The following is a 27,757-nucleotide window of genomic DNA, read 5'->3' on the forward strand; positions in this document are numbered from 1 at the left end:
CTGGGTAGACCTGACTTCTGAGAAACGTGTATTCCAGATCCAGTCCTCTATTGCTTTCCATGAGTGACTTGGCGTCCAGACAGCTTCTTTCCACCTCTAGCTGTAACCCTGAATTCTCTCCCTGGCTCCCTTCACCGCTTTTAGCCCTACAATAAACTTTGCAGCCCCCTCCATCATCGTGTTTCCTGAAAGTGGGGGAGTTCAGGGAAGTTTTTAATGCCTGATACAGTAGTACCTCTGGTTATGTAAACTTTGGAACGCAAAAGTGGCAAACCCAGAAGTATTTTACTGGGTTTAGCCACATACGCAGAAATGGTCCTCCAGTTGTGAAAACCTCTGGATCCGGCCGGACCTCTGGAACGGATCCCATCCACAACCAGAGGTACCACTGTATTTTATAGGAAAGTGCAGTTTGCTCTTATTTAAATGAATAACTGTTCATGTGCACCTGTCTTTGCCCTTTGCCTTTGTTTCTCAAGTAGAAGCCCAGTGCCAGGTGAACTATAATTCAAGATATCTGGATCGTTTTCTATGGGGCTAGTAGTGATTTCTCCCTGCTTCAGGGAAGACCATGCTAGAAGACTTGAAAAGGATGTGGTCCTTTGTATCTAAGGGTGTCCTGACAACCAGTGTTTGTGTCAGTTGTGATTTTAAAGCTGGATTTGTCAAATGTGTGGTGTGTGGGTTGGCTGTGAGTGATTGTTTAGGAGTTCCAGCTGGTACAAAAAATGCACCAGCCTGTCTCTTGTCTCCTGACAGAAGTGGGTCACTAGCAGTATGTTACACTCATGCTTTGGCATCTGCAGTGGTTCCTCATTCGCTTCTGATCACGATTCAAGGCTTTTTTATGTTAGTTTAGGCCTAGTGTACTCCTGTGTTCACTGAAATCTTTGTGGTTGACCAAGAAACGCCTCTTGACTCTGCCATTCATTCTAGTGTTGAAGGGAAGCAGAATTACCCATAGCTGTATTGCTTTATTCCCTCGAAGATTACAAAAAACCTCAAGCCTTATCTTTTAGCAAGCGTTAAAAAGGGTTTTTTTGTTTTTGTTTTTTTTCTGTTTTGTTTTTGCTCATTGGGCCTAAGCCAATCAAGGTTAGATTTTTTGGTAGATGCTGTTGTAGTGTAATATTTACTTTGATTTAGGCTCCTGTTACCTGTCCTGTAGTATACCGAGTATTTTAAAGAATGCAAATTAGCAGTCAATCATGAGTCTGATATGCAGTTGTATTTCGAGTTAGCTAGTCTGGTATTGATGTGCTAATATTCATCAGGACCTTGACTTGTGGATCTGCATTTGTCCAGGGTATGGCATGCTATATTTTATTGAGGAGAGATGGTTTCAGTTTGCATCCTTGCCATGGACTCATCTGTAGTATTATTAATAATAATAATATTCATTTTTTTAATACCCCGCCCATCTGGCTGGGTTTCCCCAGCCACTCTGGGCGGCTTACAGCATATATCAAAACATAATAAAACATCAACCATTAAAACTTCCCGATACAGAGCTGCCTTCAGATGTCTTCTAAAAATTATGTAGTTCTTTGTCTCCTTGACATCTGAAAGAAGGGAGTTCCACAGGGAGGGCGCCACTACCAAGAGGGCCCTCTGTACTGTTACATATGAAGGACTGTATGTCTTGTGCTCACTACATGGTATTGTATAATCCTAGGCTCCTTGTTGATCTTTTAATAGGAAACATCTTGAATCAGTTCCCTAAACACAGTGGCTGGATGTCAAAATAATTGCATGCGATGGAAGAATAATGGTGGTGGTGTTGAACATGCCGTCTTGGTTTGAGCCCTCTTTAGTACATGGGGCCACTGCATTTCCAAGTTTCTTTACTGAACACTGAAAAATTCAGGAGTACTCCAATGAGTATGTGATAGGTGTTGCCGATGTATAACCAGTCGTTGCATTTATGTCTGGGAATGAACTTTGTCTTAGGTCACTGTGGATGGTAACTATAAGGAAGGCAATGGATTGACTTTTCCCACAATGTATGGGACAGATCATCTGGTTAATCCCTTTGCCTGTGCCTTATTGAACATACCATTCTATTGAGGTCAGAGTTTTGCCACGTAAAGTGAAATCTGTTGAATGTCAGGTGCGGCTGAAACAACAAGGTTGTTACCAGATGCCTGGGGGAACTGGGGTACTGTTGTTTGGGAATCTAATGAAATGCAGCTCTGACTCCCACATCTCTTCCTCACAGACGAGCTCACCTCCGCCTGTGTCTAGAACGTTTAAAAGTTCTGATACCACTAGGACCTGACTGCTCCAGACACACAACCCTCGGGCTGCTTAACAAAGCCAAAGCACATATCAAGGTAAGAGCTGCATCTCTTTGTGTTTTTCCAGCACGTTTCAGTAAGATTAGTCTGGTAATGAAGTTTTGATTATCTAGGAGCCATAATTGCACTAAGGAAAGTTGACACCCTACCTTGGAGGATTAGTACCATAACATTATTACATTGTAAGTTTTTTCTTACAGCATAGTCCTATGCATGCTGACTTGAAAAGGGCTCAGTGAATTCAATAAGACTATACTGAGTCCCAGTAAGTGTGCATAGGATTGCAGCCTTAGTTTGGCCATTAATGCACAGATCAACCTAGCATTGGGAATACTGTTCCTGAAATGCTACTCTTTGTTTTTAAACGATTCTTTTAAAACTCCAGAACATTTGCAGTTTCACAAACCAGGAAATTCACCAAGAGTTTGTCTTGCACCAATGCCATTAAAATCAACAGGAGTTGTGCAGGACACTGCAGTTTGTAAGCCATTGGAGTCAATTGAAAAATATTTATTGTGCAAACGCCATTAATTCCAGCAGGGCTTGCACTGGAGTTTTAACAGACTATAATCACTATAATATCCAAACTGCAGCTCTCAGCTTCATGTTAGAAACTATAATAGAAAGATACCAAAGTTTAATGAATTCACTGCAGGAGAAGCTGCAGTCAGATGTGGGAAGGTTTCTGTCTTCCCCAGCTTGTTCCTATATGCAATGAGTTTATTGCACTTTACTACGTGTGCCTAAAATTTATATCTGGTGTGATTCATTATGTCATTAATCATAGTCTTAGAATGCAGATTTTTCCACAAAATTAAATTAAGAGTTGGATCATTTGAAATGATGTGCCCTTCTGCTGGCATTCTTTGTAAATTAACTCTCAAATATATTGAGTGTATAAATACCACTGAAATACTGAAGAAAACAGGATAGTAAATAATATGGCTGAAATCATAAGATGTTTACTTGGCTAGAATTTCTCCTGAAACTGTAATATGCACAACTGAAATAAAAATAGCAGAGTGTCCCTTACTGCCTTAAAGACTAACAAAATTGCTGCATTAATAATAGCAGCAGAAGTGTAGTTTCAAGTTGGGCTTTAAACTCTTCAGAGATGGAAAGGGGGGAAATAGTAGAATTTGAGCTGGATGGAATTGTTAAAAATCAAGCCCAATCTCAGAAGCAAGGCAAGACCAGTGAAAGATCATTCAGCATAATCTAGACCAAAGTGTGCCATAGAGAGAATCTGATGTTCAGCACAAATTACTCCAGGTAACTTAAGCAAGTGAGCCAGGCCACATGCTACAGGGAAATGCTGCTAAGGACCACCAATGTTAACTGTTTTGTTTTTTTTGTTTTTTTTAATGCCCTGAAAAGGGAAAGCCAGCACAATAGTCAGTAACAACACAAAGAAAGAGCCAGACTGTTTTGAAGCAACACAGCAGGTGCTCGTGTTTGCAGTTTTTCTGACTCTTCTCCTGATGGTTTGCTTTAACAAAGGGTAGTGCCAGGCTCACAGGGATCAGGATGTGCTTAAACACACTGGAACAGCTCAGGCTTAGCAAGGGAGGGGAACCGTGCTTGCTTAAACGGATGGCATTAGCCTGAGATGACTTTAGAGTTACGCAACATGCTGGCCATCAGGAAACCCTGTGCACTGGCCTGGTAAGATTTCCCAGCTGCGATCAAAGGAGTCTGCAGCAGATTACATAAACCACTGTTCAACTGGGAAACTGCTTCGAAGAAATACCTAATAAACCAAATGAACAAGGGTACACCAACCTTTTTTTTTTTTTTAAAAAAACAACTTCTAATGCCTTTTCCACTTAAATAATCTGAACAGGGCTGAATGTTCCTGGGTCAGGAGACTATGATCCACTAATGGAGAGAGCTGACAGTGCAGCGTCCCGTGTTAATTAAGCGCTATACTCGATCTCCCCTTGATTTTGTCCTGTTAATTACTCATCAGAATCCTCACAGAGATGTTTTCGTTCTTGTTGCCACCACCAGCAAGCTGTTTCAGTGCCACCCGAGAACATAATTCATTTCAGATGTTAGTCAACAGAGGGAAATGAGCCTGCAGAAAAATACTAGGGAAATCCTCTGTAAGGATGTAAGAAAAGGTTCATCTCGTCCAACATTGTGTTCTCACAGTGGCCAACCAGATGCCTATGGGAATCCCACAAGCAGCTCTGGGGCGCAACAGCACTCTGCCCACTTGTGATTCCCACAGCTGGCACTCAGGGGCGTCATGCCTCTGACAGTGGAGGCAGAACATACCGTAGCTGTCAAGAAACAATAATTTGCTTGCTTTTTATCATGGCAGAAACTTGAAGAGGCTGACAGGAGAAGCCAGCACCAGCTTGATAACCTGGAAAGAGAGCAAAGATTCTTAAAGCGAAGATTGGAGCAGCTGCAGGGCTCTCAGGAGATCGAGCGAATACGAATGGACAGCACTGGATCAACCATTTCCTCAGATCGCTCTGATTCAGAGCGGGGTCAGTATTTCATCTGTGACTTTAGAGAAGGGTGCAGAATTTTTGAGGCTCCCTTTCCACGCATCTCCCCTCCTTCAGCCCATGAGCAGCTTGAATCTAATTCACCTGGCAAGGCAGCCTGCTTTCAGACATCTAAAACATTATTTCTTTTGTGGTAGTTTCTTAACAAGGCTCACGGCTGGAGTCAGATGAGATGGGGTTCAAGATATCATTTTGACCCCATGCTGCTTTTAGTTTCCTGTTATGGTATTGGTTTTTGATTTTCACCACCCTGGCCCTTCACCTGGCCCTGTTCAACACAGAAACTAGTAGCACGAAGCACAATCCAGCGCAAAGATAATGGCTTTAAACCCCATTGATTTGCCATCTCCCAATGTGCACTGGAGTGTTTCATGTGTTGGATCCTCCAGTGACTGTGAAGAAGTGGGTGGCCATACCCAAATGTATTTCAAATTTTCTTCTTTTAGTCATGAGGGACCACAAAACATATTTGGGGAAAGCTCTCAGATTCATTTGTGGCAGAAACATCTCTGGATGCAAATGGTACCAGTGTTGTTACTCTATTTAAAATGGATTTGAAAAGCACAAACTGTGAATACGAGAATGACATCACTAAGGTGTGACTAGATGATTTGCACTTCTTATCCTACATAGTACAGGCAAACCTCGGAGATATTGTGGGTTCAGTTGCAGGCCACCGCAATATAGCAAATATTGCAATAAAGTGAGTCACAGAAACTTTTTGGTTTCCTAGTGCATATAAAAGTTTAGACTACGGTATAGTGTGAACATCTAGTATAGTGTAAAGTGTGCAATAGCATAATGTCTAAAAAAGCCCTCCAATGTGCATATCTTAATTAATGTGACACAGAAGCACAACATGCATATGCTGTTGGAAAAATGACTCCTCCTTGACGCAGGGTTGCCACAAACCTTCAATTTATTAAAAACACAGTATCTGAGAAGTGCAATAAAGCAAAGCGCAAAAAACGAGGTATGCCTATAATTGGGAAGCAGCGTTAACCAGAATGATTGTCACATTAACACTGATAAACTCGAACCTAGTCTGCCTTGGCATAATATCAGTATATGTCAACATGAGGTTCTTAGATGAGATGAAGGGAATAGCAAAAATATTGTGCCCCAAGTCATTGTGTCTGTGCAGGATCAATTAGCAGCAGAGTCTCATCTCCCTTATAACACCCTTGCTAATTTGCTCTTGCTATGCTGGACTGAAATAAGGCTGTATGTATCTGGCATAGCTATTATTTTAACCTGATTTCTACATAACCATTGAGAAATCTCAGAAGTGGAGATGTTTGATATGTTTCTCCAGGATGACTCCAGAATATTATTATATACTGTTTCCCCCTAGAAGTTTGTTTTATCTTCTGAGGATGGTGAGCCAGTGTGCTTGATGACCCAAAGTATTGTCCATATATTTTTAATGGCATGGGACATACATAATGTGCCATGCAGTTTGATACACTATGTGGATTAGTGTCCTCTTTCATTAAAGCCTGTCTTTTATGGTTGCCTAGAGGAATTTGTAAATACAGGGACACACTTGCAGGTCAAGGCTCTTTGCTGATTCAGTCATTCGGAGAAGTTTCTAGTCTATATTTCTCCCTGAAGTGCTAGTTTTCCATATTCCATTTTTTTATTGTATGCACTAGAGCATTTCAACATGTGTTGCATTCTGAGATAGTACAGTTCCATGCTCTGCTGTGTGCTTTTTCTAAGTGTTTGCAACAACAGACTGTAAAAGAAGACTCTGTGCTAGGCATCCATTGGTCAAGATGGCTGAAGGTCTGCATGTCTTCCTGCTCCACAAATGACCCTTTCCTAGACCTCATTTGCCCTTGCAAATTTAAATCTCTGAGAACTCAAAAATTTAGAATGAATCGTGCAAATTAAGTGAGAGGATGCCAATTTACTTGTATTACTAATTCAAAGCGTAGAATGTGATAGTGTGTGGGTATAATTTGCATGCAACGATTAATGTGCCTTCCCTGGTTTGCAACAAAGCTCCTTGTTGTTGATTTGAGAAGGGGTAATCTGTTTTCTAGAGCAGCAGGAGTTCAGATTTACGATATTGTATTGCTAACTATCTGCTTAATCCAAGGCTGTGCCACTAGATATGAATTTTCTCTCTTGAGCTAGCAGCTGAAAGTGATAATCTAATCAATAACTTTCTAATCAAAATGACTGAAAATGTACTAAGCAGTTAAATAGTTGTGTAGTAATAAGCTCCTTTCCGTGCCCAGGAGCGCTCACCAATAATTTAAAATGTTTAATCCAAAATCTGTTAAATTGGGAGTCCAAATCAGCTGGCACCAAATGGGCTGTAATAATAATTCTTTCAAAACACTGATTAATATAACGACAGTTTCCTGACTTCTGTTCTTCCTTTTTCCTCAATGATACAACACTAGACATTTCCAGGCAAATCTCATGATGTGGCCAGGACCTTTTGCCATTCTTGATTGAACAGTGAACCTACCCTGATACTAACTTGGGGGGTCTTCCTTCTTTTGCAGAAGAAATCGAAGTGGATGTGGAAAGCACAGAGTTCTCCCATGGAGACGTGGATGATATCAGCACAACCAGTACAAGTGACATTGATGACCACAGCAGCTTGCAAAGCATTGGGAGTGATGAGGGTTACTCCAGCGCTAGTGTCAAGCTCTCCTTCACTTCCTAGAGCATGGTGCTAGGGCAGAGCAGATGATTTCTTTGGGGTAGTTGAAGTTCACACAGCAGAGCTCTTAGATACAGTATTTTTCTTCTCCAAACCGCACTTCAACAGCTAAGCTTGGACAGATGCAACTCTAGAATAGCTCTGTGGGTCCACAGGAGGGTGGGAACCTAACAGGGGAGTCAGTCAGTCTCCATACTGTCATAGTCCAAAATACTGACTTAGTGCTGAACCCATAGCTATTTTGACGTCTGAAGCAGGACTCCAGTTGTGCACAGCTGGACTGAGATTTGCCCATGTATAAGTGGATAGCTTTGCTAAGAGATTATTTGATTTGGACAAGGGATCTTGGTTATTCTGGCCCCAATCCTTTTTCTCAGTTTGTCATACCTTCTGAGAAATGGAATTTTTTCCATCTTCCAAATTTAGCAAGCTTTGTTAAGAGCCCTTGTGGTGCTAAATATAAATAAAAACGTTAGTCCAATATCTCATGATGATGATCTAACGCTAGTCCCAGATTGTGGGACAAAAGTAGCCAAGGTGATACTAGTTTCTTGGACCAGCCTCTTCTGATGAGTTTGCACAATTTTATGAATTACAAAACTCCTTTTTTCATTCTCCTTAAAATCCCATCACTTGATTGAAGCTTCTTTCCCCCTTTAACCTGAACGCGAGAACTATGGGAAGTTCTTGTGTACTCTCACCAGCAGTAGCTAGTCCAGTCAACACCTTCTGCCCACTAGGTTTCTCCAGTCAGCTCTGATCATTATTACCTAAGAGATAACAATAATAGTTAGAAGCTCTGCTCATGCCCTGTGAAAAGAGAGGTGCTGCAAATCTGGAAGCAATTCTCATTCAGCTCAACTTTTCAGCTGGACATTGTTTCAAGGCAAGAGCTTGTGCCGCATTATTTAGCACTAGGGTGTTGAGCTGTAAAATACCAGCACACAGTGCAACTGCTCTCTGGATTCAATGGCTACAGCAGTAACTCCTTGTCTATAGAGTGATGCTTCTGACAGAGCGAGACAGACAGACAGACAAGCCTGTAAAAGATATGATGTTCAGGAAAGGCACAGCCTCCATTCTGAGCCGCAATTATCCTTTTTTTTTCCTTTTGCAGATTATTTTGATAAATGTTTGTAAAAGTTGTTCAGGTGAGAGAACCTACATGCAACAATGTCTTTTTAGAACTCCTAGGCATGATTCTGCAGATGTCTTTTGTAACTAACACCAATGGAAAGGGACCCGTTTTTCTGCTGCCATGCACAAAAGGAACAGGGAACTCTCCTCGGGTTTTATGGCTCTTCCTTTTGATTTCCTTTATGGATTCCCTTTGCAAACTTTGCCACCTGGATCCAACCATAGTTGTGGGCCCACAGTTAACATGGCATGTGTCTCACAGTTCCTCAGGGGACGCCTCCCACTGTCCCTGAGCAGGAACTGTTGCAGTTGTCTTGCTGTTAACAAAATAAGATTGTATCCAATTTTTAAAAAATGATTTTCCTTTTGCGATAAGCTTTCTAACCTGCACTTTGAGGTCTTCTTTGCTTTCACTTTTAAGTTTTTAACTACAAGGATTTTTATTATTGTTCCTTTACCAAGTTTAAACTTCTTTTTTTTAGAGACCTCATTTATGACACTTGTTTGAGACTTAAGTAATTTGCCTACCCCGTAATTACTAAGGGAAAAAAAAGAGAAAAAGAGAAAAAAATGCTTTATAAAATTCATAACTTATTGCTGATTATAATTATTGGGTTGTTAATTTCAGTCCTGTAGATTTTTAATTTTATTATTCTTTAGATAGGGCTGGGCGACAAAAAACAAAAAAAACAAAAAAAAAAACAAGGTAACCTCATTTAGCAGTGCAGTGGAATTGTGTTTAAATGTTAGCATATGGTTCTGCTTAATAGTAGCACTTTAACACCATTAAACATTTCTGTATCTGAAATGCACTGTGTTCTGCCATTTTGGTCACTCATGATAATATTTTAGAATTCCCATGTTCTTGTGCCTGGAAGTTTTTTAAAAAACCTATTGGCCATGTGATTAGATGACCCCAAATGACCTCTCATGTAGATCTTGTCTTGATACTGATATGCTGCGTGTATGTTTGAACCCACATGTTATCCATTCACCCCAGAGCTATTACTGTGTCATATAATACAAGACACAACTTTAGAACCTGTGTCATGAAATAGAAGCATAATCCCACCAAGGTTATAGTGTGTTTTATAGAGCTGGGGTTTTTTATTTTTTATTTTGTTTGGTAAAGCCTGGATCCAGTTGTTGTTCTACCTTAATCTCCCCTAGGTGACTCTATAAACATTCTGGTTTACTGCATGTGGTACTCTCTCCCTCTAGTGGCTGGAATAAGAACCCATTAGTTGTAGTTAATGGGAGTAAAACGTTCAGCTGAACCAGTAGCAACAACTTTTATAGTACTGAGATCTGTTAATTGGCCTATAATCTGCATGTGTGAAGCTATAGCGTCCCAGCACAATTCTTTGGGGCTGTCGGAGTGACTGGCGAGAACTCAAAATGAGCCAAAATTGTAGCACTGAGTTGTGTGGGTAGCCTTGGTTTGTGATTTTGCAGACACAAAAATCTGTCCAACTGACATCCTTTGAGTCCATTTCTGATCACAGGAGCTCATGTAGCAGAGTACATGCTTTGAAGGTAAAAGGAGTTGAGTTCAAACCCTGACATCTCTAGTTGGAAAAAAATTTTTAGAAGGACTAGAAAAAAGATGAACCTGGAAAGTTGCTGTCCAGATGTTGAATACTGATATGATTTAAGTGCTGTTATGTGTCAAGATCATGTAAAAAATAATTAGATCGGAAGGATGGACAAATCTCTTCATGCATTACTTTGTTGAAGGGGTAACATGACTCTTCCTGGACTCTCTTGAAGAATGTTTGGGGAGGAGGAATTTCCTAGCTCCATAGATTCCCAAGAATGATTTAGAATGTTGGGGAGTCTACACCGATAAAAAGGTTCTCTCCTTCAGAAGTTATTCCTCAACAAGGCACCAGGAAGAGCTGTGTGTGACCTTTGGGTTAGAGCTAGACACACAACCTCCCTTTGTATAATAAGTAACATATAAAAAAGATTCTACCTATACTAAATTCTGCACAAGCACAATATAAACCTAGAGGGTCTTTGAAGTGTTGCTCTAGAATCGCATAAAACAGTTTGTATGTTAAAGAGCCACTGCAACAAGGTACAACAGGCTGAATATGTATGTTATGTTAGCCATTCTATTAAAAAAAAATGAAAAGGGTATGTTTGTGTAACTTAAGAATCATAGTGATAGCCAGAAAGCAGCTCAAACTTCAATATAACATCTAGAAAAGGCTTTATTGCCCCATGTTCGTCATTAAATTGAATTTATATCTTGAAATTTCCTCTTGTTCCTTACACTTGAGATACATTTATATGTAATCTTCTCCCCCGCCCCATGTCTAATTTGTAATGTGACCCTATGCGTGTTTGCTCAGAAGTCACACTGTGTTCAGTGGTGTTTCACTTTCAGATAAACGTGCCTATATCTGTAGACTGAGACCCAAAAGTTAAATGTGACTTTAAATTTGGCATAAAGATTGCATCAGCTGCAGGAATGGGCCATTTCCAAAACTGGTAATCCCATATAGGTGCATCACCAGGCCTTGAATGGCTGGGAAATTCTATTCACCCAAAAGTTAATGAACATAAAAAGGCTAAACTGACTTCATTATCACCAAGACTGTTGACATTCATAACGCTTATTGAGAAATATATCAGTCCAGGTTTGTCTTCATCTTGGTGAAAGCTCTTATTTCAGGTATTTGTCACTGTTAATGCTTGTGTGGGTAATGCCAAGAATGGATGTGTATCTTACTATATCCAGAAAATGCACAAGAGTTATGTTTGTTTTCTGCCACCTAGGAAATGATGGACATAAGCAACCACTGGTGAGATTGCTAGTGTCAATGTTTATTCTCTCTCTAGGATTAGGCATGGATATTTCCAAACCTTGCTATAGGAGAGCCATATTCCTGGAGATGCAGGGATTGAACTCTTTCCATGCAAATCATGTGCCCTATATCTGAGCTTTTTTGAATGTGATGAAAAATGGAAGCAGCAGCTGTAGATGCATGGCCACTTTTCCCTGAACAGTCTTGAGTGAATCAACTAGACAGCACTGAACTTCAAACTCGTGCAATGTGATGGACTATATGACTTGGAGCACACTATGGCACTTCAGTTCAAAGACAGAAACATACTAGTGGAATGGGCTAATATGGGCAATAACAACTTACAGTTAATTAAAATGTGTGATTCTCAGAAACTTGAAACCCTCTTTTGTTGTGACTTCATCTTTTGCTCTTCAGACTTCATGCACTGAGGAGCTGGAAACTGCAGTTCCAGTAGCACATGATTGGTCATGCAACACAAAAGTGGGAAAAGGGTTGTGAGTTAAAGGAGATTTAACCAATGTGAACCAATGATCTTAGCTTCCAGAGGCAGAGCACCAGGACCAGTTGAGGTACCATGGTCTGCATCAGATCAATGGCCTTAGAGAGAAACTGGCAAATGTTAGAGCCAACTGAAAGTAGCAGTTGTTACTGTCCACTCTTCACCTATAGCCTAATCCTTAGCCATTTTACAACGCTGTAACAACTGGCCTCCCTGGTGCACAGTCTACACCTGCCATCATTAAATTACACCACTGCAAAGTTCTAAACAATAAGATAATTTAAAAAAAGAAGGAACACTAAAAACAGAATCGTCAACATCAAGAATTGTTCATTTTTCTCCTCTCTAGCCAAGTTGCAAAGAATTTTTTTAACTATACTAAACACTATCCACTATTTCTCTGTTCAGCTGGTCAAACCAGTGCAGGTAGAAGCCAGTGTCAGAACTATTTTTTAAAAATGCTAAAGATCCCTTTAAGAAAAACAGGAAATTTGGATGTAAATGCTACTAAAATAGCTATGAATATCTACGTCCTCATGCTTCAGATACCACTAGCATTTACGTAGTTTGCCCCCGCCCCTCTTGATTCCTTGTAGCACAATATGATCTTGGTTTTAGTATATTACTCTATTAACAACCACTGCATACAGAAGGAACCTGCTCCTATGACTATAACAGGACTAAAGCTCAGGGCCAACTCAGATGATCACTGTACACAAAATAGCTGGGGGGGGGGGGAGAGAGAGAGAATGCACAAACGTTCTACACTGGACTAACCTTCAGCTCAATACTAGGCAGAGGATCCAGCATCAGGAGTTCAAGAAACAATGGTTACTGCAGCATGCCAAAAGCTGAATGCTGCATGTGGCTGTGGGTGTATAAGACAAGCTGCTCAGGAAAACGGCAGGATTTTCCAGTAGCTACTATTGTGAAACTTCTACGTGTGTGAATCAACCTTCAGCTCCTTTCCTATTTTCTGTACATTTAAGATGGATATTTAAGCAGTTACTTACCTGAAGTGGCTACCTTCCTCACCCACCCCCAAATGCAAGCTACAGTAGCATTGTACAGTTTCTCAAATACACAGCTATCCTTAATTTCTGTTACAAAAGCAACAGGGACCAAGTCACACACAAAGAGTTCAACAGGCTGGTCATTTGATTACAGTGGGCTCAAGCATGCCAAACACTCTATTATACTGTGGCTAAAATCTCCAGTCAAGTAAGTGTAGCGGCATTACTGCTCCTAATGCTCTGCAAGATTAACTTGTCATATAGAAACAAAAAACAATGAAATCTACAACGCTATGTAGGATTTGAAGAGCTGAACAGTAAAATCAATTACTGAATCCAATGTGGAAGACACATATCAATTCAGACATTTGCTAGATAGAAAAATATCAGCAAGTCCTGCTAGAAATTTTACAGGAGCTAGGCAACTTAGCAGGCGCTCCAACACACAACACAATATTGCATGTCAGGAAGCTGAGTGTAAGTTATATACCCTTCCCTATAGGGACTTCAGCTGACCCCCTAAGGGAGGGACCAACCAGGTTGTGCAACATGATGTTCAAATTGGCAGTAACTAGAGGGCGTATTCAGGCAGGTGTTTCTTGCATAGCAGCTTATTGCTATTTGCAAACTGCCAGAACAGATTAATCCCTTTTTTGAATGAAGAACATGCCAAATGAAGACAAGCTAACCCTTTATATGCATAAAATGCCTTACCCATTATAAAAACATGATTCAAATTCAACCCAAATAAGTAATGATAGGGCTCCTCCACAGAGAAAATGTGCTTCTCTGGAGATATTTCTGATAGTGCTCTTGTTGGAATAGGCTGATGTCCCTATTCAGCACCTATTGACATGGTACATTAAATTGTTTTAAAATCACAACAGCTAAGAAAAAAGTGCATTTTTTCATCAATCACTGTTGTGCTACGTAGCTCTTGGATTTTAAAATGTCACAGTCTTGCAGTATATAAACAATCCTGCTACTGATCTTCAAGCCTAGCCATCGCAGAATGCAAAGGAAATTGTAATTCTAGCATGACATCTCACTTGCAAATCTCAAAATGTTTTACTAAACTTAGTCTTCTGCAGCTTTTAACTATTACTTTGCTATTTTAAAAGAAAAGAGTTACTGCAGTGTAATCTTGCATAGGATTTATGTTTGCAACTATTATATTCTAATGTAAAATGACAATACAGGTCTTTAAACCCAGTAAGTACATTTTATCTTCAATCACATTAACCAGTGTCTGATGCACAAATTAGGTTTGTGCCATTATAATTTTTCCCAGCTGTTAAAAAAATACCAGCAAATCTGTTTCAGCCTCTACTGAATTATGGGTTTCCTTTGTAATTTGTGTATTAAAGGGGGGAAATGTACAGTGCTATGTTTCTATATAATGATACTGCACTGGTCTAGGAATGCAATTCCGTGTTTAAACAGATATGTATCCTCTTGGCAAATATTTTTATGTGCAAGTTTATTTTTAAGGTTTCTGTTATCACTACTTTTGCTTCCTCTGAGGTTTCCTGAACTTTGGTGCAGTTACTTTAATGGTGCTGTAGCCAACTGCTACTTGAGGAACTGAATGATAAAAACCCCCAACCAATCCATGATTGGTGCTTAATTTGACCAGCGCCAATCGTCAAAACAATACTGAAACAGCATTATCTATAATGATGCAGGGATGGTGCTGACAAAGATGTTACATTTTCCATCATTGTAAACATTATTCTTTTGTTTGTGGGCATCTATATAAACTTGTTTAAAATATACAAATAAATTTTATGAAATTTTATTTCTAGTAAGCTTTGTTACCCTTTTCTCTTCCCACATCGCTAATGAAAAAAATTAATACTAGTTCAGTTGTCAAACTGCTGCAACAGCATAGCTCCATCTACGTTGATTAGAGGCTTACCTAGTCTACTGAAAATTGCAGCCCAGTTTTCCATACAAGTGCACAAATCTCCTGCAGTAAGTTAAAAGAACAGTAGGCTCTGCTGCACTGGCCTCCATCTTTACCTGCTTTGAAAAGAAGTGAAATGCTTTCCCATAGGAAAGTTAGCTATTCAGTCACAACAAACAACAGAATCAAGATATTAATCCTGGCAGTTTCTCATCTCAGGACCCAGGCATTCAGAATTTGAATGATCAGCTTCAAGGACAACTGAAAATCCTGCCTCAATATGCATGTCTTCTTAACAGGTAAATTGTCATCAATTGCATAAGCCACAGTACTGCTAGATAAAAAGTAAGATACTGCTGTAGTCCAATTTGAACAAGGAACATCTCCTTTAGAAGAAAAAAAACCTTAGTAGCCTGTGAACTTTACAAGTGTTATTTCAAAAGTGTTGTAACTCCTACAATTTTGACCATATTACGTAATTTCATACCAGATTTAAATTTTTTCACATTTTTAGATTCTTTGGAACAAAGCCAAGAGGTTTTGAATTCTTTATTTTAATAAAAGTTAAACATACAAAACTGAAATCAACACAGTCATAAAAATTACTTCCTCCTTTTGTTAACAAGAAGAACCTCTCTCTATGGGTGGATTCTAAGCTACTAGATATGGATTTTAGGCTCAAGTAAACTGTCAGACATTTACACTAATCAGTGCATCAACAAATGCTGATGGTTCCTGATCTTATTTAATTCAGAAAACAAATTACAAAAGGGAACTACAACAACATAATATACATGGGGAATGGAGTTCAGATTAATGAGCAAGAATTACTCTTGTACGAGAAATAACTAAATCCAGTCTTGTTCATTAACTTAACACCATATTTTACAAAAATAATTATCTACACTGTATACAGGGCTATACGTTAACTTTTTGTGTCAGACACATTTCAAGATTGAGAGATAGACTACAACCCTAAGCAATACGTATGGCAAAGGGAAGCAATTGCATCCACAAGATACAAATAGGCCTGGACTTTTACACATGGTTTCCCAAATAAAATCAAGGAGGGCCAGCAATACTAACGCAAGTTAAACCTTGTAAGAGGAACCTCCTGTTGCATTTAAAAAAGCTGGATAAGCACACAAAAAATTCAGCACAATGCAGGTGACTTGCCATATTTACCAACATAAACGCACTGAGTAATTCTCAAGAGGAATAACTATTTCTATATGTAACATTTGACTCTTTGAACACTTAAAAGTGCTAATCAAACCTGCAAAGTGACTGAATACATCTTAGGAAGCCTACAGGTAGGTTCTCAAGACCTATAAATCAAAATGTTCTGCTCCTGACAATAAATATGCTTACCTGCTTGGCACTAGCAAGTGCTTTTTTTCTGGTGAGAACCTCCACCTTCTTGAGCTGGGAGAAGGATGGTGGAATCTTCAAGACTTTGGATAATACCCAACTAAGTTAAAGCAGACCCCCTGATTTGGGTAACTTTGATTTCAGTGGGTTTGCTCCAAGTATGAGTTGGAGATCACCCCTTGTGCTGAATTCAGAGATTCCCCTAGTTTTTCTCCATACTCCGGAGAGGGCAAGAGAAATCTACATCAATTTATGATGAGCATTGGGGAGAAGCAAGACGTCCTGCTGCTTTCGAAACAGTGCAAGATCTGGGAGTTCCTTCCACCACCCTCCCAACCTTGCAGAGATTTTGCAAAGTGGGAAAACAGCAGTGTATCCTCCTGCTTTTCAGGGATTTTCTGAGGCTCAGTGTGACAGAGACAAGCCCCTGGTTCTGCTACTATCCAGCCTGGGAAATGACAGGGACATGCCCCTGAAGTCACACTAAGCTTTAGAGCATCTCTGAGACTTCATGTCAAAGCTCAAACCCCTTCTCCTCAGTTGAGTCAATCATGAGCACAAATTTTGCCTACCAAGACCAGTCAAGCTTTGTGGAAACCCTGTTTTGCTCATGAAGATGGATTTTGTCAACACTTCCAGCACAATGCATTCAACCTGTAATCTTAAAGTTTGAACTGCACTGTTTCTGGCTTATGAATCATTAACTGGAGATTAGATGGCCCAGATTCATTACAAGCCAAAGAAGCAGATGCAGATTGTGATCAACTAACAATTGACTTTCAAAACAGAATAAAATCCAGAGAAAGCCATCATAATTGTACTAGTTCTGCAGGAGTTACAGTGCTTTACAGCTATCCTGCAATAAGATGGCAGGCCTGTAAGCACATAAGAGGGAGAAAGGAAAGCTGGGATAACTATTTTATTTCACGACCATTTGTTTGATGGCATTCCCAACTAATGCTATAGGGATGGACACTTGAGAAATCAGACACTTCAGGATACTGCAAAGGGCATTTCTTCAACACAGTCTGACGTGTGCACATTTATGCAATTTACATCTTTAAGAGCAAAGGGGTCATCTGAACAGCTATTACCTTGCTTAAGGCTTGTACCAGCATAAGCCAACTGATGTCAACAACCATTTTCACTATGCGCCAATAGTTTACTTTTAGAAAAATAGAACAATAAAAAGGTAAATGTAAAGCCCTGCAGAAGTGATGTTAAGTCATTTTCTCCCTCAATTACTGGGGCATCAAATGTCTGACATTGTACTTGGATGTATCTTGGTACTGTGTCATGGGTTTGTCTGCAATTCCACACGTTCCAACTCCAACCTTCCCTGTTACGCTCTCAGGAGAAGCAAAGATGCTTCGCTTTACCTGTGGAACAAATTAAAAGCACCAATTGTAACATTTTCAAATTTCAACAAGTCAGCAAAGGAGTGCTAATATCAAATGTTCACATGCATCATTCAAAAAGCAAAATACAACTACATTTTATTGATCATTAAACAGGAACCTTTAACAAAAAAGCTGTAATTGGAAATGAAGCACTTCTTCTCTGGTCATGGCACTCAGCAAGTCCTATTTTCTCCCAGTGAACCACTACAGTTCTATAAGGGTCCTTTCAATGCACAAAGAAGGGCTAAAGGAAAACAAAACCTTTTTTGCCCCCATAGCTATAAACTTCATAAAGTGTTACCAGCCTCAGTTGCCTGAAGTGTCTTCTGAATGCTCTGTTAAGGGTATCGTTACAATGTGGTGCTTATTAATGTTTTTCCTTTGCCACCACCACTCAAAATAATTTAGCATGCCAACAGCACACACTAAAAACCTAACTCACATATCAATGGGTCAAACAGAGTGCGAGTTATATTTGGCAATACCAAACTCAAGAATATGAAACACACAAAGAGCTTTGTACCACGTACATTATGGCAGCCTGAAAGCATCATAGTGCAAGCAACTATGCCACAAGCTTTATAGGCATGAACTTTTAACTTTACAGGTGCTTCTACTGGAATGGTTGTTATCAGAAATCTGTTGTTCAAATACAAAGAATTATACTCAAACTTTGCTACAGAAATGGCTGATTCAGATATCCAAACAGCCGGAGTTTGCTCATGTCCTTACTTGTTTGTGCTTTGCTGGTCACCAGCACCCATTTTGGGCTAAAACCATAGAAGGGAGAGTCATCAGACAAATCAGATATCCCTTTGTCTGGCTTTTGCTTATTGGCTGCAACAGTCTCGGGCAGAAAGCATGGATTAGAAATGTTCCCATAGGAAATAATGGAAATTGCGAACGCTTGCCTAGCAAACAATTTCCTGGAAATGCATTGGGCTCGGAAACTGGGACCTGTTTATCCCACCCTATCTGCAGGGACTCAAACTAAGTGTAGTGATATTTAACAATACAGTGGTACCTCGGGTTACAAACACCTTGGGTTTCAGACTCCGCTAACCCGGAAGTAGTACCTCGGGTTAAGAACTTTACCTCAACACGAGAACAGAAATCGCACGCTGGCGGCGCAGCAGCAGCGGGAGGCCCCATTAGCTAAAGTGGTACCTCAGCTTAAGAATGGTTTCAGGTTAAGAATGGACCTCCAGAATGAATTAAGTTCGTAACCAGAGGTACCACTGTACGTTAAGAATATTATAAACGGATCTCTCCCACTGTATATTCCAGAAACAAACAGCTTTGCCTATAATATTCTTTTGTCTTTGTTTGGGGGATTACTCCTGTGCTGCCATACATTTAACACTGCTCCTCTTCAGCAAGAAACCTCTATCAGTAAGCTACTAATGCAAGCATATACAAACCTGGCCTTTTTTGTTTTTTGAATAAGCTCTGTTGTTGAACTGCTGCCATTTGACTTTCTGGTCCTCTCGCTCTTGTTCCAGTTCTTTGATTCGCTGGGCCTTTTTCAAAGCTTTCTTCTTTTTATATTCTCGTTGCTGAGCAATCATTTCTTTTCTAAAATGAGAAATGGCACTGAAGGTTACTTATGTACCTCAGTTTCCTCTTCAGAAAGTCTAAGGGCAGTAATGTGTCATGGCAAGGTGGTTGCTATACAATCAGGGCAAATTTTCACAAAACATCAAACATGAAGAGATTAAGCCGAGGTGGTTAATTCTGAATTATCAATACTGCCTTACATCCACATCTTTACCCACCAGAACTGCCTTCTTTTTACAACACTGACAGTTCAGCCACAGTATATGGCAATGGTTTTGTATGGGCATTACATCTACATTGCAACCAACTGAAAGCCCCACATCACCTTTGCTTTAACTTCACTTTTGTTCTCAGAACATGTAGATAAAAGCAAGGATACACTGATTAAGAGAGTCTCACCTTGGGCTAGGTGAATGTAAAGATAAACTCTCAGTACAATGGGGCTTCAGCTGTCCAGGCCCATTTCATTCTCCAGCTGTAGAAAGTGCTGTCATTCCTTCTGTAAAGCAATCTGTGCATTGCAAGTTTCAATAAAGCACAGCAAACCTACTTTCATGCACTACTACGAATAACAGCTCTCTTTCAGAAATCAGTTGAAACTAGCTAATGTCTTGCTAAACACAGAGCAACTCTAGCTCAGAATTTGTCCCAGGGGAAATATACTACTACACAGGTATGGAGCAATTATTTTGGAGTTCATGAGACTAACCAACTCAGCATGATAAGCATTAAAGTTAGTAGCACAAACCATAACACCTTCATCATAATCTCAAACCACTATGTATATGTTCACAGTAGGGATTGAGGATAATTTAAGAACTGCATTTTTAAGAACTGACCTAATTCACTCCATATATTTCAATCCATATTTAAATATTCTTTTTCATTTGGATTAAAAAAAAAATCACAGATTAATGTGAAATTGGAAGGGACCTATGAACAAGCACAAACAGAACAGAAACTGACACATTTGACCATCCCTACTTCTTAGTACCAGTTCAGTCCTAAGATGGCAAAGACTGTTTTGGGCTTTACAAGTTTCCCTAAGTTGGACCTCTAAAATTGGGGCAGCGAAGCCCATATCCTAAGGCATTATTTAATTTGGGGGGGTGGGGAGAATAGACAATGTGCATTACCTCTTTCCCAAATCTAGGGTAACTATGCAGAGTATGGTTCAATAACATCTAAGGATAGTGTTGACTTCTATGACTTTTTTGCTGTAAAATCACCTTTGGGAAGAGATGATTCATCAGCAAAGTAGCCTTACAGCTCTTCTTATTGCTATATGACACACTGAGCCAACTGAAAACTGTTTCAGCCACTTACTTGGACATGGGTTTGTTGCCACTGTCTTCCTTTGCTTTCCTTCCCTCTTCCACAGGTTTCAGATTGAGCAGGGGGGTGACTTCAGCATTGCCATATCCCGAAAAGGTGACTGCAGCTGTGCCATTCTCTTCATCTATCTCTTCAATTTCAGCTTCATAACACCTGTAAAGATATCATGGCTGTAAGCATGTGAGTAATGGTTTACAACTCAACCCTACAAAACTTGTATTTGCAGTGATTAATATTAATATTAAGTTTCAGGACATTCCTGCTTCATTTTGGATTGGCATTTCAAGGCAAAACTCTTAAAACATAAATTCTGTTCAATTCAAGAATTGTCAGGTGCCCTGCACACAAACTAATTACAATCCTAAAGTCCAAGAGCTGGTTAGTCAACTAGTTTGAAATAAACTTCGGTTTTGAACCTTTTGTTACCACATATATATTTTCACCTTCACACATTTAACCTGACTTTTGTTTGATTTTGTGAGAACTAATTTGTTTAATAGAATCTGGAGGATTCATGTTTGGCTGTTTTATAATTTGTACTAATTTTCCCCACCACAAGAGGCATTCAGCCACAATACCCATGTATTTCGAAGTTCTATGGGACTTATATCTGAGGAGATATGCATGCATAGGATTACAATGCGAGATTGTAATTTGACAGACGTTTCACTGCCCTTATAATCTCCCTCTCTGAAAGCAAGCAGTGAATTACTAACGTAAGAAGATGGATTAAGAAAAGCATTAAGCAATGTAGGGTTTGTGACAGTAACTTAAATGAAGATAGATAATCAAGGTAATTATCTATTTTTCTCAATCACATCACCTGATACTCAAAAGCAGTACATCCTTAAGTAAACTAAGTGGAATGTCTGGGCCCAGGCATCTCAGGGGCCTAAATGGAGAAGCGGAAGGCCATGGCAAGAAAGAGAACCTAACCTTGCAGAAAAAGAACTGCTGGTTGTCTTCTTCCCATAAGGTATTAAAAATATCTCTATCAGCAGAAGGCAGGTCAAAGGCAACAGGACTAGGAGGAAATGTGTTGGTTCACACCATCACTTTCTGCTGTCAGCAAATCATACCAAACAGAATGACTCTGAGGGGTTTACTGCTGCATTCCACTTCAGCAAAGACCAAGGTGAATTGAATTTCTTCTGGTGGAGGACCATCACTGATTCACTTTGGAAATGTGCAAAAAGATACACCCTAGTGGCACATCACTATTTGTGAAGGGAGCTCTAAAAGTCTTTATTCAACCCTCTTAAGATATTTGCCTGTGGATAGTTTTGGGAAGGATGTTAAATACCCTGCTTTATATTCCCTTACCACCATGTCTGGATGGGTGCAACAACCACAGATCCTCCCAACAGCAGCAGCCTTCTACATGTACACAATTGTGAGCAAGGACCTCTGCTTTCTCTAAGCCCATTCCTGCCCCACTTCAAAGAATAAACTGACAGTACAGAAAAGGGGGAGGAAGCAGTGGAAAAGTTTGCTGTCCTATACTTCTTTCCCTACTGCCACCTCAATGGTTCACAAGTATATCTTAATACAATCTCAACAGAGCTCCAAGTTTTGAAGTAAATGACATTCCTATTAACGTTTTCAGACTAGTGATGAAATGTATACACAACAGATTTCAGTTACTGCACACCAGATTTTTCGAAGGTGGCAAATTTTAAAAGATATTAGAAGCCATATTGTATTCTACAACGTTCTAGTCAAATTAAACAGTTAAAACAATGGACCTAGCTCTAAAGTTTAATATATTTTGTATTTGAAAAATACAAGATCCAATCAATGATTTTTACTGAACTGGTGCTCAGCCGAAGAGGAGAGTATAAACCAAAGGGAAGTATCTTACCATGGAACTGTATTATTTCATGTAACTGTTACAGAAGTTTGTTTCTACACTTACTGTCCATCTTCACTCCATATTGCCATACATCTGTCTCCAACCTTCCATGTGTGACTTGGAGGAGCAGAAGCAGAACTGTCAGAACTTGCAAGTGTTTCTGAAGGTTGTGTTGAAAGAAGGTCTTTGGTTAATTCTATAACTTCCTGGGGATGGAAAAGAACAAGTCGTCAAACACAGTTTAAGTAGTCTCACCCCTGCCCATGCATGAAGACTATTTACCAACTGCGGTATTGCTGGCAAATGGTAGCAGACTGAACAACACATGAAATCTGTCCGCATAATTTACTAAAGGTTTTTCTATAAGCTTTGGGAATCTGGTTTCTTAGCAAGTATCTAATACTACTCCCATAGCTCATCCCAATTTTAATATTGGGGGAGGGCAGCAGGGAAATTTCTCGTTTGCATTTTCCTCTTTGCATTACAAATGAATATTATATTTAATGGAAGAGTAAAAAGTAGACTGCAGAAAATGATACACAACTACAGAATGGAGTTTTCTGCTCTCCTTCCAGTGATAAAGCAAGTATTACTGAGACTTTTAAAAAAGAAAATTACTGTGCAATGAATGCACTGGCTAGTGGAAGAAATAGGTTTTTCAGCAAGTCAGTTTTCTTGTTTGAATACTGAAAAAGTGTACTTATGTGAGAATAGCCCACTATACACAAACCAGATATAAAGAATGAACATGTACAGAAAATACTTTTCTTTATAAAATACATATGAGCAACGGCTCAGTAGTTTCCTGCATATGGTTTTTTTTTTGCTATTTAGAGATTATAAATAAAACTATTAACAGGCTATAGCCACAGGTAATAAATTACATGTATTTTAGATTTTTAAATCTACTGGATTGTATCCAATACTGCTGTCCCACTTGTGCAACAGAACTTCTCTTTCCTTTCCTCTCCCTTGTACCCACTCAAAATCTGTTCCAGAAGGTTGGGGTAGCCTCTGAAGCAGATTTGTGGGGTATCCAGGGAGAGGAGAGGAAGGTAAAACACATAACACATTGTTGTCAAACTAATTTCCCTCATCTACTTTTTCCTTCCTTCCTTCCGCTTCCCTTCCCCTCCTCTTTTTCTCTTGTCCCTTTAATATGTAATCATGGGGCGGGGCCTGTGCATCATTGAACTTTTGATTGAGATGAGCTTCTCTGAGAGACAGTATCTGCCTGAAAGGTGGAATAGAACAAATTTTAACAAGAAAAGGAATAATTTAATACATATGCACCTTTCATATCTGATGCGATTAAGACTTGTCTTTTGTCCTCAGATATTGGCAGCTGAACAATAAGCTTGTAAAAGGCTGCTCTTACATGTAGAAATGGCAAAGAAAACATGAATGAACAAACAGACCATATGACAAATTCATTTGCAAAATACAGTCTAAGAGGAACAAAGAGCTAGAACCACTGATGACTGTTTAGTGCTTACAAGGCACACCTGAATCATATTCTAAAGATAACAGCACACATAATAGTGCATTATCTAGTATTCTAAATTTGTTTCCTAAAAGACTCTAGTTTACCGTGTTTTTCAAAAAGCAAAACTCAAATGAACATACAGATTAACATTTACTCCAGGACAGTGCTTTTCAATTTGTGGTAATCATTCCACCCGGCTAAATGTGAAAGATTACAATTTTTTTTAAAAAGCATTTAGAGATCAGTGTTAAAGTACCAGTATTAAAAAGACTGTATACAGCAATGAGCAAAATATAAAAGTACGAGGTTCTATTGATTAATCAGCTATATTAATCCATTAAAACTTTTTAGCAACTAAAAAGGTGCCCCAATTGACTGAGCAGAAGGTTTTTAAATATATGTATTTTTGGCACACAAGCACTCATAAAAATTGTGGGTGGCAAACACCATCTTTAAAAAGGCATTTTTTTAAACGCACAAGCAAATGCCTTTTCTGAGATAATAGCTCTTACAATTCACATGTGAATCGTCTGAAAACAAAATGGCTTATTTGTTCATTTATTTTAGGGGTCAGCAAACTTTTTCAGCAGACCCCTCAGATCTTGTGGGGGGGCCGGGCTATTTTTTTGGGGGGGTGGAGAACTAATTCCTATGCCCCACAAATAACCTAGAAATGCATTTTTAAATAAAAGCACACATTCTACTCATGTAAAAACACCAGGCAGGCCCCACAAATAACACAGAGATGCATTTTAAATAAAAGGACACATTCTACTCATGTAAAAACATGTTGATTCCCAGACAGTCTGTGGGCCAGATTTAGAAGGCAATTGGACCGGATCTGGCCCCCGGGCCTTAGTTTGCATACCCGTGATTTATTTGACTTATATGGCCCCCTTCATCAAAAGATCTCAGGGCGGTTTATTGCTTCAGAACTCTTGTTTTTACTCAGGTGCATATTTTATGTCAATTTAATTGCCAAAAATTCATACAATTGAGATGCCTTTAATCACTTTAATGAGGTGACAGCCCTAGTTCTTTGTGAAAGATTTTAAACCCCAACATTTAGCACATCTCGTTAATATCACCATGGTAAATTCTTTGCCACTGACAGTGTAGAAGATCCTCTTCACTATACGTGTAAAAACATTTAAGTTACAAAGCTTTTTCTTATTCTCACCTGTAAGTCTTTTTTGAGTTTTAGTAAATCTTCATTTTCTCCATTTCCCGTCAAAGCAGCTTCAACTTGTTGGAGTTGAGCTTTATAGCTAGCTAACTGCTTTGCAAGGTCTTCTGACATCTGAAAAGGGAAAAAAGGCATTACAAAATACTGAGGGAAAAGTCTGTTTGAAAACAGTCTTGCAGAGGCAAAATACTTAGAATGCAAATCACTAATGACTTAGTGCAGCCTTATCAATAACAGAATATTTATGTAACTTGCCTTAGTTGGAAACTCCAGCTGGTCCACAGCAGGCTTCCCAAATAATGCCAGATTACCTTGGCAGTAATCAAGTTATAAGGTAGTCTCTTTAGTATGGTTTGTTCCCTTACTGCTGTGTTAATGTTACAATAACAGAATCGTATGGGGTAAGTAAACACCTGTTTCCACCCTGGGAATTTACAAGAGATGCCCACCTTACGTCCCTGCCCTATACCTTATATCATATATTACATATGGTGGGAGGCAGGTAAACTATGCTTGTTTTTTGCCCAAAGTAAAATTTGCAAGTACTGTACTACTAAGCTGTAGTTGATTTCAAGCCACATGGGTTAATGAAATAGGGATTACTGGCACTGGCAAGCCCTAATTGGCAACACTTCCTTTTTAGATGTTTACATTTTTTTATTTATCTGTTGCTGTACACCACCCTAATGGTCCTGTTACTTAAGGGTAGCTTACAAATAGATTAAACATTCTGCACATTCACAGATTCTTTGTTGTATTCAGTTTTCCAGAACACAGTCCTTGAGAAGTATGACTATTCAACTGTTCTTAACACGAGAGTCATTTTCAGCATCATACTGGACAACCAAACTCCTTGCCTGACCCTGACGAAATCCTTCTCTCTTACCATTAGTTCCCGTAAGGAAATTCACAGCAACTCATGGATTGTGTTTATGGATCTTCTGTCACAATTTTGTTATCTAGCCTTGGACAAACCTCTTTCCTCAGTCTTTGTCAAGGTGACAGATACAAGATAGTACAGATAACAGAGTGGGTGAGGCATGGAGCAGAGCAGGGGTGGAACTATTGAGCATCACACTAGTGCTCACTTTGGAAATATAAAAACTGAAGGCAATCCAAACACAGATCCTTTGTTAATACATAAGAACTATCCTAGTCCTTTCAACACAGGGTGTGAAGTTTAGAAACCACTATCTGTACAGAATTAGCAAAAGCCAAATTTGGTAGGAATGGCTGGAATAGCACGTGACCTGACGTACTATTTTTCAGGGGCTGTAAAGTATGGAAAGCAAATTCTGCATACCAACACCATACTGTGGACAATACCCTCTTTATAATCACATTGCACAGGATACAACCCGCCAAAAAAGGAATTGACTCCAATTAAAAGGCCCATACGCCGAAAAAAGCCCGCAAAAGCGGTGCCATTGAAACCCAGCCGTCCTGCTACAAAGGAGCGGAGGTTTCGGGACAGAATGGAAGAGCCGAGACGGACCTTCCGAAAAAACACACAGTATAATCCTCGGAACACAGAAGGCGAATCTTGTAAGCCGACGAAACGGGCCTCCACGTGCGGGAAGCCCGCAGACAATGGCTGGCCGTAGACAAAACTTCAGGCGGCGGAATCACTGGGGACCGGGCGGCAGACGCGCCTGGGCCTGAGGGAGGCCTAACGGAGGCCCCGGAGCGAGTGAGGAAGGGGCCGGAGGCCTGGAGAGCCGAGCGCCGTGTACGGAGAGGGGAGGTCGAGGGCTGAGGAGAGCGAAGGGCCTCCCCGCCTTCGCCCAGCGAGAGGAGAGGGAAGTGGGGGAAGGGCCGCGCCTCTCACCTTGGCCTCGCGCGCCGAGGGCCTCTCTCCGTCCCGTCAGGCCTCAGGAGAAGCGTCTGTGCTCGCTCGCGCGCACCCACGCGAGATTTGCCCCCCTCCCTCCCGACCCCCAACAAACGTCGCCCCCTCCCTTCTTGCTGCTTCCTAGCGACGACGCAAAGAGCCCGGTCGGCGGAAATGAACGCTCGCGAGATGGGGAAGCCGGACCTGACGAACAAGCCGGATCACATGACCACTCCGGGGGTGGGGAAAGCGCAAACCAAGAGGAGGATCGAAACCGATACTTCCGACTCCCAGTTGCGATTCCTTGGTATCTTCCATGTGCGGGGCGGGAGTGGCGGAAGTGCAAAGGAAGCCGCGTAATAAGTAGCGTTCGGCATGTGAGAGTCAACCCAAAAAACCCAATCTCGCCGCAGGGCTTATTATTTAAACTGATCGAATCTTCTAGGGGGGAATCGGAGCGGGATTTGTGCCCTTCTGAAATAATTATTTTGGCGGGGGCTCCGCTGCTTCTAACTGCCTTGTGCTCAGGTTCTCCTCCGCTGGTTTCTCGCAGGCCTCTGGCTGGCCACTGTGAGAACAGGATGCGGGACTAGGTGGGCCATTGGCCTGACGATCCATTGGCTCATCCTTTGTTCTTATGTTATGCACCTGGAAATAAACCCTGTTGGATCCCAACGGAGCAAGACTCTTAATCTCAAGGTCATGGGTTTGAGCCCGAGGTTGGGCAAGTTTCCTGCATTGCAGTGGGTTGGACTAGATGACCCTCATGGTACATTCCAACTCTACAATTCTATTATTCTAAAATATAAGCCCACTGGCAGGTACAGCCTTATTTTAATTATGCAACCAGATCAGCCTGAACAAATTTAAAA

At 40.2% G+C, this 27,757-nt stretch overlaps 2 protein-coding genes across 4 annotated transcripts in view; one reads left to right on the forward strand and one right to left on the reverse strand.

Annotated features, from left to right (window-relative positions):
* Window positions 1-14,759, forward strand: part of MXI1 (MAX interactor 1, dimerization protein) — a 79,077-nt gene extending 64,318 nt beyond the window's left edge. For 2 of the 3 annotated variants that reach the window (XM_083616652.1, XM_083616654.1), the window contains exons 4-6: window positions 2,219-2,333; window positions 4,624-4,795; window positions 7,336-14,759. In XM_083616652.1, coding sequence (XP_083472778.1) covers window positions 2,219-2,333; window positions 4,624-4,795; window positions 7,336-7,499 — 451 coding nt within the window. In that variant the 3' untranslated portion in view covers window positions 7,500-14,759. The remainder of the gene's footprint in view (window positions 1-2,218; window positions 2,334-4,623; window positions 4,796-7,335) is intronic. The other variant, XM_083616653.1, reaches the window with a different exon arrangement.
* Window positions 14,760-15,401: 642 nt separating this feature from the next.
* SMNDC1 (survival motor neuron domain containing 1) lies at window positions 15,402-27,116 on the reverse strand. The gene is made up of 6 exons (XM_083616656.1): window positions 26,883-27,116; window positions 25,049-25,168; window positions 22,446-22,588; window positions 20,522-20,683; window positions 19,060-19,213; window positions 15,402-17,617 (listed from the first exon to the last, which is right to left on the reverse strand). Exons 2-6 carry the CDS (start codon window positions 25,166-25,168, stop codon window positions 17,480-17,482), a joined length of 717 nt encoding a protein of 238 aa, XP_083472782.1. The 5' UTR covers window positions 26,883-27,116; the 3' UTR covers window positions 15,402-17,479.
* Window positions 27,117-27,757: the final 641 nt, after the last annotated feature.

This window comes from Podarcis filfolensis, assembly GCF_964270895.1.
Source record: "Podarcis filfolensis genome assembly, chromosome: 5".
Lineage (NCBI taxonomy): Eukaryota > Metazoa > Chordata > Lepidosauria > Squamata > Lacertidae > Podarcis > Podarcis filfolensis.